General features: G+C 30.0%; 1 protein-coding gene across 1 annotated transcript; it reads right to left on the bottom strand.

Moving 5' to 3' along the window:
- Positions 1–356: 356 nt before the first annotated feature.
- LOC134712496 (dynein assembly factor with WD repeat domains 1-like) lies at positions 357–16,940 on the bottom strand. The gene is made up of 13 exons (XM_063574102.1): positions 16,829–16,940; positions 15,334–15,406; positions 14,413–14,504; positions 12,101–12,153; positions 11,832–11,890; positions 11,282–11,404; positions 7,579–7,678; positions 6,966–7,073; positions 6,364–6,470; positions 4,952–5,073; positions 4,090–4,262; positions 3,612–3,774; positions 357–2,787 (listed from the first exon to the last, which is right to left on the bottom strand). Exons 1-13 carry the CDS (start codon positions 16,866–16,868, stop codon positions 2,753–2,755), a joined length of 1,248 nt encoding a protein of 415 aa, XP_063430172.1. The 5' UTR covers positions 16,869–16,940; the 3' UTR covers positions 357–2,752.
- Positions 16,941–17,437: the final 497 nt, after the last annotated feature.

Below are 17,437 nucleotides of genomic sequence, written 5' to 3'. Positions count from 1 at the left end.
TCCCATGTCAGGAGCCTCTGGCCTTTGTTAGTCTTGTATCGTTTTAGTTTTAGTTTCTTATGTACAAATTGGAAATTAGTATGGCGTTCATTATCACTGAACTAGTATCAATTTTTTATGGGCCAGCTGAAGGACGCCTCCAGGTGCTGGAATTTCTCGCTACATTGAAGACCTGTTGGTGACCTTCTGCTGATGTTTTTATCTATGGTTGGGTTGTTGTCTCTTTGACACATCCCCCATTTCCATTCTCAATTTTATTTTATTTGGTAGATAGTTGACTTAATTGATTCAAACCAACTCTTATTTTATATTAACTAATGCAACACTTCAGGTTGAAATATAAAAAAAGTAAAACAAAACTTTTCCATAATTTAATTCAGGATAAAACTAATTTGCACAAGTTCAAAGATTTTGCATGATTGTACAACACAACCTTATTTTCAAAACAATACACACAAGCAAAAACTGATCTGTCAAGCATTTACAAACAATACAAAATATTGCAACACATAATTACTAAGTAAAAATAGGATATAAATAAACATTTATGTTTGCTTTAATATATAATTATTAACTACCATTGTACCATTTTAACACCTTTTAAGATATCTTATTTTCTATTGTCAAGTATACAAATATTAGAACTGAAATCCCGTTAAAATCAAACCATACTACAATAAAATACTTATTATATTTTTGGTGGAAAAAATGTTCCGAAACTAATAAAATGTAAAAACATAACAATTGTTCATATGATTTGAAAATTTGACATGTTGATCATAAACACAGAAAAAAAGTAAAATCGATGCCCCCAATTTTTTCTCCTGTAATTGACATTTGGAATATTAGCAATAAGATGAAGTTATAAACAGAAAATTATGTCTATAATCATAGAAAAAGTAATGGAATGTGCATATCAACCAACAGTTAAGGTAACCCAAATTTGATCCTTTTGGGGTAAGGTTTCTGAAAAGTTATATTATTACATAAAATGTACTAACTCAAACTTAAATTAGTGTTTCATGCTATCAGTCCTGAAACAGCATTATATTTTCTAGAAAAATGTATTGTATCTTTTAAGTATTTGAAGTTCACTGCATACATTCTAAACATTTGTCAATTACCATCTTATATACCAGTAACTTGCTACTTCTAAAAAATATATAAATTAAGAGGTGTCCAGAAGGGTTTGGTTTAATACTGGAATAAATAAGATTTCTGGAATGTCTCTTCTTCTCTGACACATAAGAAATTTCTGACATAAACTCCACTCAAATAAAAAAAAAATGGAATGTTTTTGTACAATATAAGACAAAATGAAATGTTTTATCAAATATGTGACAATAATGTAATGTTTTGCATTGTTTATAATGTATATCTGGAATGTTCTTCAATAAATATAAGCAATTTTTGGAATCTTCTTCATTTAAAATAACTCATTTATGGAATATAAATCCATTCCTTGGACGGACCTAATTGTAAATAGCACTTTCAGATAATTGAAGGACGGACACAATATAATAAATATATGATTTTATTTGTACAAACATTATTTTAAAAATCTTTCTTATATATTAAATAAAAAAATAAATCCAATGGAAAAGAAAATAGCTCACAACAAAAACAAATTTTATTCAACACGCCAATTTCATCTCCGCTTTTACTACAACTACCACAATTTTGCACAGGTCAACCTTATTCAAATTTATGCATGGGATGTAATATGATTATTTTCTAATGCAAAAAATCAAAAGTGGAAAGTTTTATTTCATCCATAGAAGACAAACTTGAAATTGGTGTATGAATACAATAGAACTTACTCAATAGACAAACAACAGGCCTTTACCATCTTAAACTTAAGACTACAATATAATAATATGACTCAAGTGTTATGTAATTTAATTTACTGGTTTATTTCAGGTGAAAGGTTAACACTGAAATACTGTCTGTGAAAAAAATAGTTTTTTTTTAAACTCATGAATGCTAAAATTTGTATAATTTCTAGTTTCTACAGTGGTAAAAGCAAAACCTAACTAACCATAACAGGTGCTATATAGTTCTAAACTATGTTACACTGTTTGGTTTTCACGTTTTGCCTTCCAATCTTACCATCAAAATGATAACTGCAATCAAATTATATTTTAGAAATTTTTATAATTGTGAAAAAACCAATGTTTTGGTAACTAAAACTTGTTTTCAAAATATTTTTGATTATAATAGTGGTTAACAGTTTCAATAACACATGCATGTGATAATCATAAATGCATACCATTTTTTTATTTTTATCCAATCTTAATATGTAACTTACACGATTTTAGCACAATATAATTTATTATGAAATTGATAAAATATAAACAGCTGTTTTAATTTCTTATCAAAGTTTAAAACAGTACTACATCTTCAAGGTAAAGTCACACTGTTTTATACATATGCTTATACGTCTTGACTAAGAAATAGAAAAAAGAACCAGTGTTTATGTTCACAAAAAATACTTTGTAATAATACTTAAAAATATCCGAACCATGTACAAATAAATACTTAAGTAAATGGATTTTTAGTTGTGTAAATAACATTTGATGCACAAACAAATAAAACATGTTTTTTCTTTATAAAATACAAGATTTTTTTACCATTAATTTTGTTGCTATGCAACCAGTACATTACGCTTCCAGGATTTTCTTTACGTCTTTTATAACTCCTTTTCAAGGTATGAACACAATCCGATATTAATTCTTTATGAAATCAATGAACATCATCTCCATATCCGACATGTATTATCTTTGCTACCTGAATAACGAAAGGAATAAAGTAGTCAGAGACTTTGACCTTTAGTAAACGTGATGACTTTTGCTAGCTCCATATTCTAACGGCGTTATCTTTACTACCTATTTCATTGGAGAAAAAGGAAATTTAAGTTTTTTTAGGTGTAAAATGTGACATCAAACCAAGCTGTGCAAGTTGTTTTCAATCCAATTCAATCTGTGTGCAGAAATCCAATAAGTGACACAAATTTTCAAGCATACAAAATTTTAAACATGCTTTTTTTTAATGATTATGTTTAAATCATCTCACCATAGATACTTCTTTTAAAATTAGATGTAAGTATAAATGCAATCTACCAATTCATTAACAGTAACAAAATTTGCCTTTTCCTAAGATTGATTTGATGACCATGAATTTCGCTGAAGAGATACTGGTTGTCCAAATGCACATCTGGTGCAGTAAAATTGGTACCATTTGTGTTATTTAGCATTAATCAATATATTGGTTTTTCAACTAACTGCATTTCTGGAAATTTTTAGTTTATAAGAACCCCAAATAATTGCCATATCTTGTAAGTTGTAACTCTAACCTTCTCAAAGTAACATTTTTACCATATTTTGGTAATGTTTAATGTAGCAAGTCTATTAGCAAAAAAGAGCTAATAATCCTGAAAAATGGTCCATGTAATCAGAAAACAGATTTTTGAATACAAACTGCCAAAATTAGGCATATTTTCATTGGACTTTTATTTATTGAATAATATATTTTTGGCAAAAAGTAATGATTATAAATAACACATGAAGATTTTGACACACACAGTTGCCAAATAATGAATGATTTTAGCTTACCTGTAATTATTGTATTTCCTTCATAATTGAATGCACAACTAAATATTTCATCTGTATGCCCTTCTAAAATTTGTTTACACGATCCATTCTCTGGGTCCCATAGTCTAGCTGTCTTATCTGAACTGGCTGTTAATACTGACGTTCCTTGTGGATTAAATGTTATCTGTCAAAATACATATACAAATACTTATTAATATTTTGACAGATATATATCATATGCTGGAGATGGGCATTTCAAAATGCCAAGACAAACTTTCATGGAAAATTTTATTTTGTTAAGATAGAGAGACGAATTAACATAAATTTAAAAGGAATGTATGATGTTATTATTACCATGTCGCCAACATTCTAAGTCATCTACATATTCCCATCGAAGTGGACAGAATACTTCCAGCAATTTACACCTTCTTAACAAAAAAACACATACAGATACATAACAGATTGATAAAACAATGAATTTCAATAAAACTGAACCTACCTTAGATATTTCTCCTTCATGACCTTCAAACTTTGATATTAACTGATGAGTGACAGCATTATAACATCGTGCTGTTCCATCCGCTGATGCTGTTAATAACATCTGACCAGTATAATCAAAGGCAACATCTAATACTTCATCATCATGTCCTCTTAAAGTTCCTATACATCGACCTATAAAATGAAACCGGTATTTCCAAAATTCATACACTAGTTAAAGGTTACTTCTAAGACCCATTGGTGACCTAAAGCTGTTTTTTGCTTTTTTGGTAGTGTTGTTGTCTCTTTGACACATTCCCCATTTCCATTCTCAATTTTATTCTAGTGTAATATTCACAAATGAAAATAAATGTAATATTTTTCAAAACAATCTGATAAACATTTTCATACATGTAAATACAACCAAAACAAAAGCACTTTTTGTTTTATTATAATGAAAGTAACCTGATATAATTAACGTTCTTTTATGGTGTGGGATTACAATTGAATTTTTAAGTTTATCAGAAGTACACTAATGGTATTCTGAATGACTCGGTCATTCACATTGCCACCTCTGGTGAAAGTTTTCCCTATGGGTATCATCAGTCCTGTAGTCTTTTGGAATGGAATATCAATGTCATTTTCTGTAATTTTAGTGTTGATAGAATGTTGAATTGATTAGAAACACTAAGAAATCCTTAAACTTGTTAAGCACATCTTCATGGACATTTTGCTTTTTTTAATGCTCTTCAACTTCTTTATAAGATTTGGTTTTTATTGGATAGCAACTAATGAGTCTTGTGTAGAAATAATGTATATCTGTCATACTAAGTTATTTTATATGTCTTATTTCTGAGGAGTTTTTTCTTAGTTACATTACTTACCAGATGGAGTGTCCCAAATTTTACACGTTTTATCCATAGACCCTGTTGCTATTAATGAACAGTCCCAATTAAACTGGGCACTACTGATCTCAGCTTTGTGACCAATTAATGTATGAATTCGTCTGAAATTATAAAAAAAAATGCCACTACTGGTAATGTTTTGAAACACAAATCTATAATAAACAGATAAATGGTTTACCAATATGCTTCCTTTCATAGGATTTTATCTCCTTGTACAAATATTTTGTACATGTTTTAGTAGATATTTATTTGTGAAATAATTGATTGTTGCTTACTTTATGTCTAGCAATATGGAAGAAAGCTATAAAACAAAGTCACATTATTTTCTTCTCATCCTGATCAAGCATAAGTCCTGATTTCACAGGTCTCGATTTGTTTATTTATTTGACTAGGTTGGGGAAAACATATTGTACACTGTTTGATGGATGTTCTTGCAAAACAGAGATATAAATTCCATAAGTAATCAAAACAATGGAGATTGTTACTGGTCTTGTCACTTAGTCTTTATTTTTCTATGTTGTGTCTTGTGTACTATTATTTGTCTGATTGTTTTTTTCTGTTTCAGTCATGTCTTTTTCAGTTTATTTTTAACCTATAAATTTGAATGTCCCTCTAGTATCTTCTGCCTTCACCCTTCCGACAGCTGACAATGAGTCCCGTTTTACCGGGATCGGAATACCTCTTTTATATTTCCCGCTCAAAGAGTGCAAACATGAGTTATCTTTCTTTGATGAATTACCTGGATGAAAGTGTAAACATGGCGCTTCCGTTTGTTGAAAACCTTGTCAAAATTAGAGGAATTTTACGGAATTTACGAGAATTTGAAATGAGGGAACATTTTTTTGAAAGAATATGGAAGGATTGAGGCCAAACTAGTATACTTTTTTGACATAAAATGTTGTTTTAGGTACAAAACACTTGGAATGGACATCGATCAGTGTGAGGAATTTGTACAGCCTCATAAAATTTTTCAAAATTTTGCCGTTTTGGGTTAAAAAAATTACGATTTGGGGTGAAAGAGCCAAATTTTGAGAATTTCACCTAGTAAATGCCGAAAATTTGAAAATTTGAATATTTTAAGTAGAAAAAATTGTCAAAACATGAACAAAACTGTGAACATGGTGTCAGTGAATGAAATAAATACACAAATAATTATAAACAAGCTCTTATTGACATTTATTATGAAGATCTCCCACTTGAGTAATAGTAGCCAGGGAAGCCATCGTCTCAGAGTAGCTTCTGTCAGGGCAGCAATAAGTGAAAGGGTTAAGAGGAAACAGAAAGCAAGATGTAGTTATTCCATGAAAAAAAATCTTTTATTGTTATTCAGTCTAAATGTAATTCCTTTGAAATCAAAGCTTTTAAAATTTCTGAAAATATTCAATACTCACTTTCCAGATTTGACATCCCAAACAGATACTGTATGGTCAAATGATCCTGTTATAAGTTGTGAACCAGTTGAGTTAAAAGACAAGGATATGATTTCTGCAGAATGTCCCTGTAACAAAATTATGATTAATTCATAAAATGCTATTTTATAATTTTTTATGGTATTACTTTGAACCTATACACATATTTTCAATGTGTAGTTGCATAGAGTTTGCTCAACCATCAGTGTAAGGACTAATGGGCTACTGTATGTCTCCTTTTTTTTAAATCCACACTGTTGATCTTGACTGATATAAATGTTGAAAGTCCAATTGTATCATCTTACTTTTTGTACAGAAATATATAGTGTAAACAAATATGGCTTAATAGAAACAAAGTTGTAAAAACAATATTCAAATACCTTCCCTTAAAACTCTTTTAAAAGTCAGCATCTACAAAAAAATGTTAACTTACATGTCCTCAGGAAACAATATTGGCAATTATGTATCAGCAACAAGGGAATGTTCTATTTGTTTTATTATATCAGATGTTACCAAACACATGTTTTTGTATTTTTAGATTCAGTCTTATAAAATAACTCAATTCAGCCTATAAGAATACTTACACTAAGAGTGACTAATTCACTTCCAGTCTGAACATCCCATAATTTAGCCGTTGTATCCATACTACCAGTGGCTATTATAGAACTCTGTGGATTAAAACTTAAACAAACCTACAAAATAAGGAAAGTCAAAGTAAATGTTCCTCCTTTTTCACAGTTCTGATAGTTGCTTTGAATGGTCACTACATTCCAGTTATTTTTATTTTGATAAAAGATACAAATTTCTTAGAACACTTTGAAATCTTTCAACATGGAAATATGAATACAAGAAGTATGATTAAACTGCTTCAGAAACAAAGATTTCATAGAATGTCAAAATTAAATAAAAACAACGCTTTATGCCAGGTGAACAAAAAATGAGTTATATAAAATTATCAATAAAACAGAATATACTTTTAGTACTTGCAAAGAAACAACAGTAAAAAGGTGTATAATATCAGGTCAAACCTTCCAGAATTTAAATACTTTATGTACTTGGTAACAGATGCTGGTAAAACAAAATAGAAAGATGCACCAATAAATAGGGTATTCTAATGGTTTTTAAATAATTTTTTTTTTTTAGTGATTTGCATATTTATCTTTTGGTATTCATTGTTGCTTTACTAATATATCTTACAATTTCAGCAGAATGACCTCTATATGTATGATAACATTTGCCTGTTTCTGAACTCCAAAGTTTACAAGTCTTGTCAAATGAACCTGTGGCAATTTTATCTCTGAAAATATAATTCATTCATAACTAAATTGTACAAATTTTGTGTATAATAAAATTTTAAACAAGATGTACTGTGATGTATTGCTTATCTAATATACTCATGCACAATGATACAGTGTTCCAGCTTGAATCTCAGGGCAGAAGGGTGCTACTTGTCTGAAAGGGCACTTTAGCGCTATAACTCAAATTGTAAGGGCACTGTTTGGCAGTGTATTAATAACCTTAAATACATGTATATATTGCTAGGCTCAGCTGCAGAACATTACTTGTATTTTAACCTTATTCAGAAATTTATGTGTTCCAAGTGTTGGTTCCAGTAAGATTTTTTTTATTATCAAATTATCATACCATGACACAAAGCATATCATTTTAATTGATGTTAATTTATGCAAACTGTGCATTTTGATCATGAAAAAAGTCCTTAGAAAAATCTTTTTTTTTTATTTTATAATTTATATAACTTAATTATACAAGTCTATAAAAATAAACAAGTAGTTCTGAAAGGTTCATTCAACCTATGCCAACATTTTGAAATTTAGGTATAAAATTGTATGAAAAAATGTTGGCATAGGTTGAATAATTTGTTACAGATTAAGTGTTCTAAAAACATAAATTAACCAGGGGCTAATCAATTTACAACCAGTTTAATCCTACCGTTAAAGTATAAAGTTTTTACAAGTGCAAGTGAAAATGTAGGTATAATTGTGTGAGTTGAGGATCTCTATTTCATATAGGAACTAGTTAAAAGTTAATATAATGAAATGATGAGGAAAAAAAGAATTTTATGGATTTTTATTAAAGAAGCAATCATCTTGTCAGACTCATATTAAATATTTCATATCAGTGCAATCTCATGAATAATATACATAAAATATATGATAAAAATATTAAATTTTATATAAAATATTTTTTTTTCAAATAAAATGACATAATACTCAATTGATACTCATGTATAATTTAATAAGCACTGACTCATTTAAAATATCTATTATAAATGTTCACTATTAATTCCAACATATAGATATAGGAAGATGTGGTGTGAGTGCCAATGAGACAACTCTCCATCCAAATAACAATTTATAAAAGTAAACCATTTAGGGTAATGTACGGCCTTCAACACGGAGCCTTGGCTCACACTGAACAAAAAGCTCAGTGATAAAGGGCCCCAATATTACTAGTGTGAAACCATTAAAACGGGAAAAAACAAACGGTCTAATTAATTTAAAAACGAAAAACGAGAAATACGTATAAATTACATAAACAAACGACAACAACTATACAAAGAATTAGACAAATTTCACTTTTATGATTGTTCAAAAAGTCATATTATAAGATATGATGCTGCATCTGCACAATCAACTGGTGTCATGTTATCCTTTGGTCTCTTGTGCAAGTTTCACAAAGATATCTCAGGAGTAAGACATGTCATAGAATGATTTTAAAGTTTATTCTAGTCCTTAGTGGGTATCACTAAGTGGTCCTAAATTTTGACATTTTCTAAAGTTGGTCGCAAAGTAGGGACTACACAAGCGGTTTCTTATGATGGTATTAGGATAGTCACAAGTTTTTTTATATAGATTACATTAATTTTTTTAGTAGTTTTGCAAATTATCTCATTACTATCTAATTATCAATTCTAATTAGAGACACAAAATGTAACCATCAATCTCATAACTCAATTTAATAAACGAAAACTAACACAGAGTACTTAATTTTTTAAAACTAAATCAAAGTAAATAGAGGTTGCACTGTCCAACTGGAAAGTCACTGCCTATAAATGAACCAAAAATTCATTCTATTTGATATTTATTTTAAGTTTTATATTGAAAGATTAATTTGATTTAAAAAAAAATCTGTTGAAATTGGTAAGTTTGTATATTTTGTTGCTTGTATGTTTCATATTAAAGACAACAAAATAATGAACAAAAATTATCATAAAAATGTGCACCAATAAAATAGCTTTTCATCTCTTTTTTTCTCAAGTATCGATATATTTAAGTGTTTAATTACAGAAAGTTAGTCTATTTTTTTTTTCATTATGATTTTTTTAACTTTTTTTTACACAATTTTGCTAGTATCAAGGGTTCTATTTAACAATTTTTGTCCTTTTAGAAAAAAATTAATTATTCCATTTTTATTAAAACACAATTTTCCAAATACTTTATTTTTGTTTCCGAATTTTCAAAGAATAATATTTTAATGCTTAAATATACTGACTGTATTTTACCTTTTATTAACTAATAATTGCTATAACAACACCCATTGTATTTTGTTTGTAGGCATAGGTTGAATATCTTTTTATCAAATGTTGGCATAGGTTGAAGACACCGAAAAGATGGAGCTAAACAAAATTGAATTTGTTATGTAATTAAATTATCTACATTAATATTACTTTTTTTAGACATAGTATTTGTGTTATTGAAAGTTACCTAACTTGTAATCATTTAAATTGTTACAAAAAAGTATAAAGAAGTGCACACCAAAGTGCTCCTAAGTAGGGAGTTTTATAAATATAACAGGTGATACAAGAGATGATTATATTATAATGATGCAATAATCCATTGCATATATTACAGTAGATATGAACTCCATTATGGTTAAAAAATAAAAGCATTTGTTAAGTGCTCCTTTGTAAGGAGGATTATAATACATGAAATAAAACAGGAAGTGGTGCAATCTTGTTATGTTCAAATACAAATTTCTTTGGTTCTTCTTTTAATTTCATACTCGTGGTTATAAAACAAAAACGTTTTTACCAATCTACCAATTTAGTCAAAACTTAGTATGCCTTTTAAATTGTTTTAAACTTTTATATTTAAAAATATATTTTTTTATGTGTACATATGCTATGATACGTAAACATTACAAATGGCTAACCATGTGGGCATTTTCATTCTGTATTAAATATCTAGTATTTGTTCAATTATTTTAAATCCACTAATTAGCAGTGAACAATCATTAGCAGAGGTGATAAAACTGCCAAAGGCATTAGGTATTTAACTTAATCCTATTGTCAGTTAATTAGTGTTACACAATCAGGTAACAATTTTACCGGAAATGCCAGAAGGCATGAAATTTGTAAAATATATCTTTTTAAAAGGCAGAGGGGGGTATTCCTTGGCTTTGGAGGGCAGAAGGGCGGGGGTAAGGGCACCAAGGGTGGGGCGCCCTTCTATTTAGGGCAGGCGGGAACACTGATGAAGTAGTTCGCATGGTATGGCATAACCAGACGAAGCTATGTGCTGTATATCATAAGGTATTACTTTAAATTCAAAAAAACTTTGTGACAAAAATTAAAATAAGTCACATGTTATGGCTGTGAATTGTATCAGCTGAGAAATGAGAGAATTATATTATAGACAGACAGATGGAAAGAGGTAATATAAGTTATCTTGGTATCAAAGTGTATGCATTCTCAACACAGGTATAAAAATGCAATACACCCTTGATTGCACCAAGATAATGAATAAATTGATCATGAAGTATTCCTTAAGAGTTTTGTACTCCTCTTAGTTAGAATGCTAAGAATCAAGTATATTTATGTATCTTGTTCAATTAGATGGATCTAAGATTGAAGAAATACAAAAGATTATAAAAGCCTTACCCATAAGGATTATTAAATGCTATGGCATACACTACATTTTTGTGGCCTTCTAATGTATGAAGTTCTTCCCCTGATGCTGTGTCCCATACTTTACACGTCCTATCATAACTTCCTGTTATAAAACTACAAAATAAAACAAATAAAACAGTCAATGTAATAAAAAGAAGACCATACAAAGAGTCTAAAACCTTTAACTTTGGTATAAGTATATGAATATACAGGAGAAGATAAGTTTTCAACATTATCATGGTATTTGTATTACCTTACTTGTTTAAAAAAATCATCTAATTAAATATCCCCGTTCCTTACTCCTATTCAATGTGCTTAGCAGAAAAGCAGAAAATATAAATTAAATTTTAACGCCTTTGCTTCGACCCAACCAGAGTCCAAACCCAACATTTCCACACCTGAGGCAAAACAGGCTTATACTGTTTAGAAATAAAGAAGTTGAAGCAATAAAAGATTATACATGTATGTTGATTGATAACTGCATCACCTGACAAATATTATATAAATATATTACTAATGTACTGACATTAAGACAACTCACCTTGACCCTGACTTATTAAATCCTACATTGGTTAATGGTAAGATATGGGCTCTCAGCACCTAGAATGAAAATTTGAAAATATAATTGCAATATATTATTAAACCTTAATACATTTGCCCTTGAAGCAAACCCTGGTTTGTTTTATGTGATTTTTTATTTAAAAAACAGAGCTCAGGAAAATTAAGGTGAACCACAATACTTATACCATAAAAATTGAATTGGGATTATAAGCATGATAAGTATAATATTGTACCATTCATATAGTTTACCTTAAATAAGTAGAAGTGATGATCATCTTTTTGTGCTAATTTTTCTTGAAGTCCTGAGATAAATGTTAAGGAAATTTTCAACATCTATTGATAAACATGTAGCTGTAAATCATTTTAATACAATGTGTTAATTCAACAGTTTGCCTTTGCTTCTCCCTTTAATATGAGAGACACAGCTATAAATGTACATACACACAATTGAACAGAGCTCCAGATAAGCTGCGTATTTGTGTGATCACGCAATACAAATAATAGAAAACCCAATGCAATTGTCCATTGAAGGGTTCAACAACCCAATTAATTCAACGGAAAACACAATTATATGCCAAAACCATGAGTTCTCAACCCTTTTATTGGCTACGGTTTGTGTTATTTACCCTTATCTGTTTACAGTCGTCGCGTAAATATAGATTCTTACATTGCTACCAGTGGATTATCGGATTTATCCAATCGAGATAGTTAAATTATCAATTTTAAAGTCCGAGTCGCCTCGGCGAGGACTTTAAAATTTATAATTTAACTATGGAGATTGGATAAATCTGATAATCCACTGGTAGCAATGTAAGAATCTGTTTCTCTAATGATTAAAAAGACATTTTCTTTTTTTGTTAACCGAAAATCCCCTTCGAGTGCCTTTCACATTGCACGAAGTTGTCAATTTCATTAACACCTGTTATCAAATTTTGTTTCATCCAGTTAGCTAAAAAGGTCATGACCCTTAAAATCATTCAATGATCTTTTGAGATCACCAGCAACCACACGTTGATTAAATTTTTTTTACACAATGGGTTCGGAAAGGGATAAATATCCATAGAATTAGAGAAACTATTTTTATAATATTTTAATTGGAAATTTCCTGTGGTTCTAAAAATAGATCCCTGCATCAAGTAGTTGAAATGGGTCCCTGTTTGAGTTTTCTGTTGCTCAATAGGTACACGTGTTTTTGAAAATATTTCGATCATCTCGGTGTTTATCCAATTAGCGTGTGTCATGTAGTCATATTTTTTTCGCATTGCTCAGGATTTTTCATAACATACATCAAATTAAAACGAAAGTGAATGTCCGGTAAAAATATTGAATAGAAGCATGTTTTTCGTCTTATTTTGGAAAACTGAGGGAAAGTTATAATGATAACAAGACTCAGCCAGTGTCTTTAGGAAGCGTCCATCGAACGCAAGGGCGTGTGTGCGTACCATAACAAAACATTGCTAATAAACACAGGGTTTCATCAAAAACGAATTCAGTTGGAAAAAGTGAAAGGCCCAATCAATTATGAAATGATAAAGCATCAGAAATCAAAAGTTCTAATAAAAAAACAACTAAACCCAGATTTATGTAAATTGAATAAAAGAAAATCATTTAAGTATAATTAGTTTATATACTATTTTTTATTCATTTTACGGTTAATTAATGAATACACACACCATGCACACAGCCACTGGTCTCAGAATTTATTATATAAAGGTATAAGACGAGTGCGGCTGCCTGTGAATACACATATCCTTTTATGTGAGAAAATACAAAACTGGCAAAAGGTTTGAAACGGGACACAAATTAAACCTACAATTGCTCCTCAGTGAATAAACCAAATAAAACAGCTAGCAAATAACTCTAACCATAACCCTAAACCAAATAATATAGCTAAACAAAGACAGAAACATATTAATTTAAGATGGAAAAAAATTGGGGTTGATATTGGCTTAATATTCAATATTGTGTCGATGAAAAAACCCAATACATTAAGGAGCTTGGTGGTGAAAAACCCACTTTGATATTAACCTGAGGGGTGAATTCGAATTGATTATGCAATTAAAAAACTTTATCACCCAATTATATAAGAAAATGGTGGGTAAAAACCCCAATTTATGAATTCTTATCTGGAGCTCTGATTGAATTAATTCTTTTAAGGAATATTCCATTTCAAACTAAATCAGGCATATTTTTAATTCCAACAAATTCCCATTAAATAGGTGGGAAAAAAACCTACAAATAAACACATTTTAATACCAAACTAGTCGACTCAAAATGGCATAAAGTAAGGTTAACTTTTAAAAAAATATCAGCAAAGGCTATATTTAGTCATGTAGAACCCCACAACAAGTTATTAAAAGAGCACAATTCCACATAGCAAGTTCCTTTCCTTTCAGAACTACACCGATGAATCTATAATTTTTAGCTTACATACAACAACTACAGTTAGCATTTACTGTAAATATCTGTAGTCAAATTGATTTTTTTATATTGTATAATACATAACATGTAGTCTTGTCTCTAAGCCATGTTATTATCTTGGTCATTTAAAGAAAGGATACTCTGTATGAGTTTTCTAACTTGATCTGCTTTGGAAGCTGTTATTAATGGTTCTTTCCTGGAGATCTCATCTACTACAGCATCAACATCTGTTCTGCAAGAAATAAAAACAAACTCAAACATGTAAAATTACTTTCATTTGAAGCAAATGTATTTCAACTATATGACAATAGTACAGTGGCTTTATTTTTCAAAGGTATATATGAGATAAAGAAGAGCTGTTTCAAGTTTTGAAAAAAATCACTTTTTAAGGAAAAGTTTTTGTATTGTTTTCATAATACAACATGTACAATGTAGCTATATTGATTAGTATGAGATTGCTATATATCCGAGAACACACCTTATCTCATAACCTTCTATCATTTATGGGTAGACTTTACATAGATAAATTCAGTCGTATAAGAAAAGCAAAATGAGAATGTTAAATTTGATGTATGCCTTTTTGTGCTTCTTCGTTACATTTGCTGTTTTTATAGTGATATTAAGATGATAACACAATATTGACTGTTGTACCCCTATTTTTGACATTTTTACTCTTTGAGTATGTTTGTTTGGTTCATGCATCGTTGACAATGTAACGGAATTTGATGCGGCTGTCATACAAGTGAGAGGTTTAGCTAGCTATAAAACCAGGTTCAATCCACCATTTTCTACGTTAGAAAATGCCTGTACCAAGTCAGGAATATGACAGTTGTTATCCATTCGTTTGATGTGTTTGAACTTTTGATTTTGCCTTTCCTTTTTGAATTTTCCTCGGAGTTTAGTATTTTTGTGTTTTTACTTTTTATAGTCTTTGGACTGCAGGTTTCTGTTCAAGTATCTCCTGATTGACAAGTTTCATAATTGATCTAATGGTCAAAAGCTCCTGGATACTCACAAATCTCTATAGCCGATCTTACATCAGCATTTATTTGTATACTTACTCTGGTTTTAAATCTAAAAGGTCGATTGATTTTGTTTTTAAGTTCCCTCCTTGTTCATATTCTAAAATAATTCCTGAAAAGATACACAAAAACATGAAATACATGTAGACAAGGTACATAAAAACTGACCAGATGCTCTGCAGGGTGCAGCTTTATACAACCGCAGAGTTCAAACCCTGAACAGTTGGGGCAAGTATGGACACAACATTCAAGCTTGATACAGCTCTGAATTTGGATTGTGATTAAATAGTTGACACAACATAGGTTTCTGACACAGAATGAATGTGGTCGAAGAACTTAAACTAAAAAACTTAAAAATTTAAATTGGACATTTACCTACATGTTGTATAAATTCAATTGTCAAAGCTTTTATTATTCAGTGACTGAAAACAATGTGGTTTTTTGTTTCTCAAAACTATATTTTTAAATATTTATTTGAGATTTAAATATAAGAATAATGCATTAGTTAAGTGTCTCCAGGGACTCCAAGCGCATGTGATTAAAATATGCCAAACAACAAAAAAAAGTTATGATAATTTTTTTCTCATCCAGTCAACCGTCATGTCATTGGTGTAACCAGAACTAAAGAAATAATATTATTCTGAATCATAAGATTTGCATTTGATAAAGTTAGTTATACATTTGAAGGGCTCTTCACAGTTAGTTCGGCTATATTTGATAGGGTGCAGATTTTTTTAAAAAGAGGTGGAAATAGTAAGAAAGTATGGGAAATTCTATGTGTGTTTCCAAGCAACTGCTCTATTTTAATGATGTTTTTCTGCATTTTTCACCTCCATTATGAAAATCTGCCCCCTATCCAATATGGCCGAACTAACCGTGAAGAGCCCTATCTTAATGTTCTGTTGTATATGTAGTTTTTATTGTAATTTGTGTAGTTCTGTGGAATATTTTGAGTGTTCAGTGGTATTCTGCTGTGTTCTATGATAAAAAGACGCTTCACAGTGGACTTAAGCAGTTCAGTTGGAAATTATTTTCATTTCTATTTTAAATATTTATTTAATAGATTTACCCTTTAACTTAGTCAACGAACTTAAAACATGTCAAAATATCTGATAATCTTTGGACAAAGATTTTTTTCTAATTCATAATGGAGCAAATATACTCTGTAGGAAACAAATCCGTAATCAAACAGATCCCCTCCCCCCTTAATACACATAATATTTCAAAACAAATTTCTTTATTAAACATGTAAACCCTTCCCCGATGAGCTGTCCAAAATATTATACAGAATCCAACTCGCATGGCATATCTTATCTGATCTTTTCAAGTGCTTGCTTTCAAGTTTTTCTGAAAGAAATTTCTACGTTGGACATGTTTGTACAAATGCAAACAAAAAGTGTTTTTTTCATAATCGCCGGCATTTTCAATAATGGATTTATTGTCGTTTTAAATATCAAAAGGAGAAAAATAAAACATCAAATGCTTTAAAACAAAATGTGTTTCACATGTTGTTAATATTTTCAAATTTAAACACCTGGTGGATAATAACGAAGGAGAAATCTTTTCAACTTCATCTTGCTAGTTGATTTGTGTACGGTATCCAAAAAGAATCAAGATGGAGTAGAAAGTTGCATGCTGGGTAATTTACACAAGGGCGATAATCTGAAGAAAATTTAGCGGGATTTATAAAATTCTTTAGAAAAAAAGCTGCATAAATCACTTGTTTTTAAAAGACGCAAATCACTCAACAAATAATACGTTTAAATTCCAAAAGTTAGTATCGGAAAAGTGGAAACACTTATTTTTTTACAAAAATGTAAAACTCAACAATTCAACATTAAAGTGGTAACTTGCGTCACTGAGTCACGGCACGGTCACAGAGATTTGTGTATAGGGCCTTAGCCTTAGATATGGATCTATATGCACAGACACTTGTTTCTATCCATGGGAAGACCCACTATTGTCTTCCCATGGATAGAAACAAGTGTCCGAGTCAGTGAATATACGTTGCTATTGGGTCTTCCCATAGATAGAAACAAGTGCCTGTGCATTTAGTATGTATGCCTGGAGCAGCCTGAAGAGGGTTTATGGAATAGAGTATACATGTGACAAAATAGTCACAGAAATAGAGAATAGGGTGATT

Source organism: Mytilus trossulus, chromosome 3 (genome assembly GCF_036588685.1).
Source record: "Mytilus trossulus isolate FHL-02 chromosome 3, PNRI_Mtr1.1.1.hap1, whole genome shotgun sequence".
Classification (NCBI taxonomy): Eukaryota; Metazoa; Mollusca; class Bivalvia; order Mytilida; family Mytilidae; genus Mytilus; species Mytilus trossulus.
This window is presented reverse-complemented; position numbering and strand designations above follow the sequence as displayed.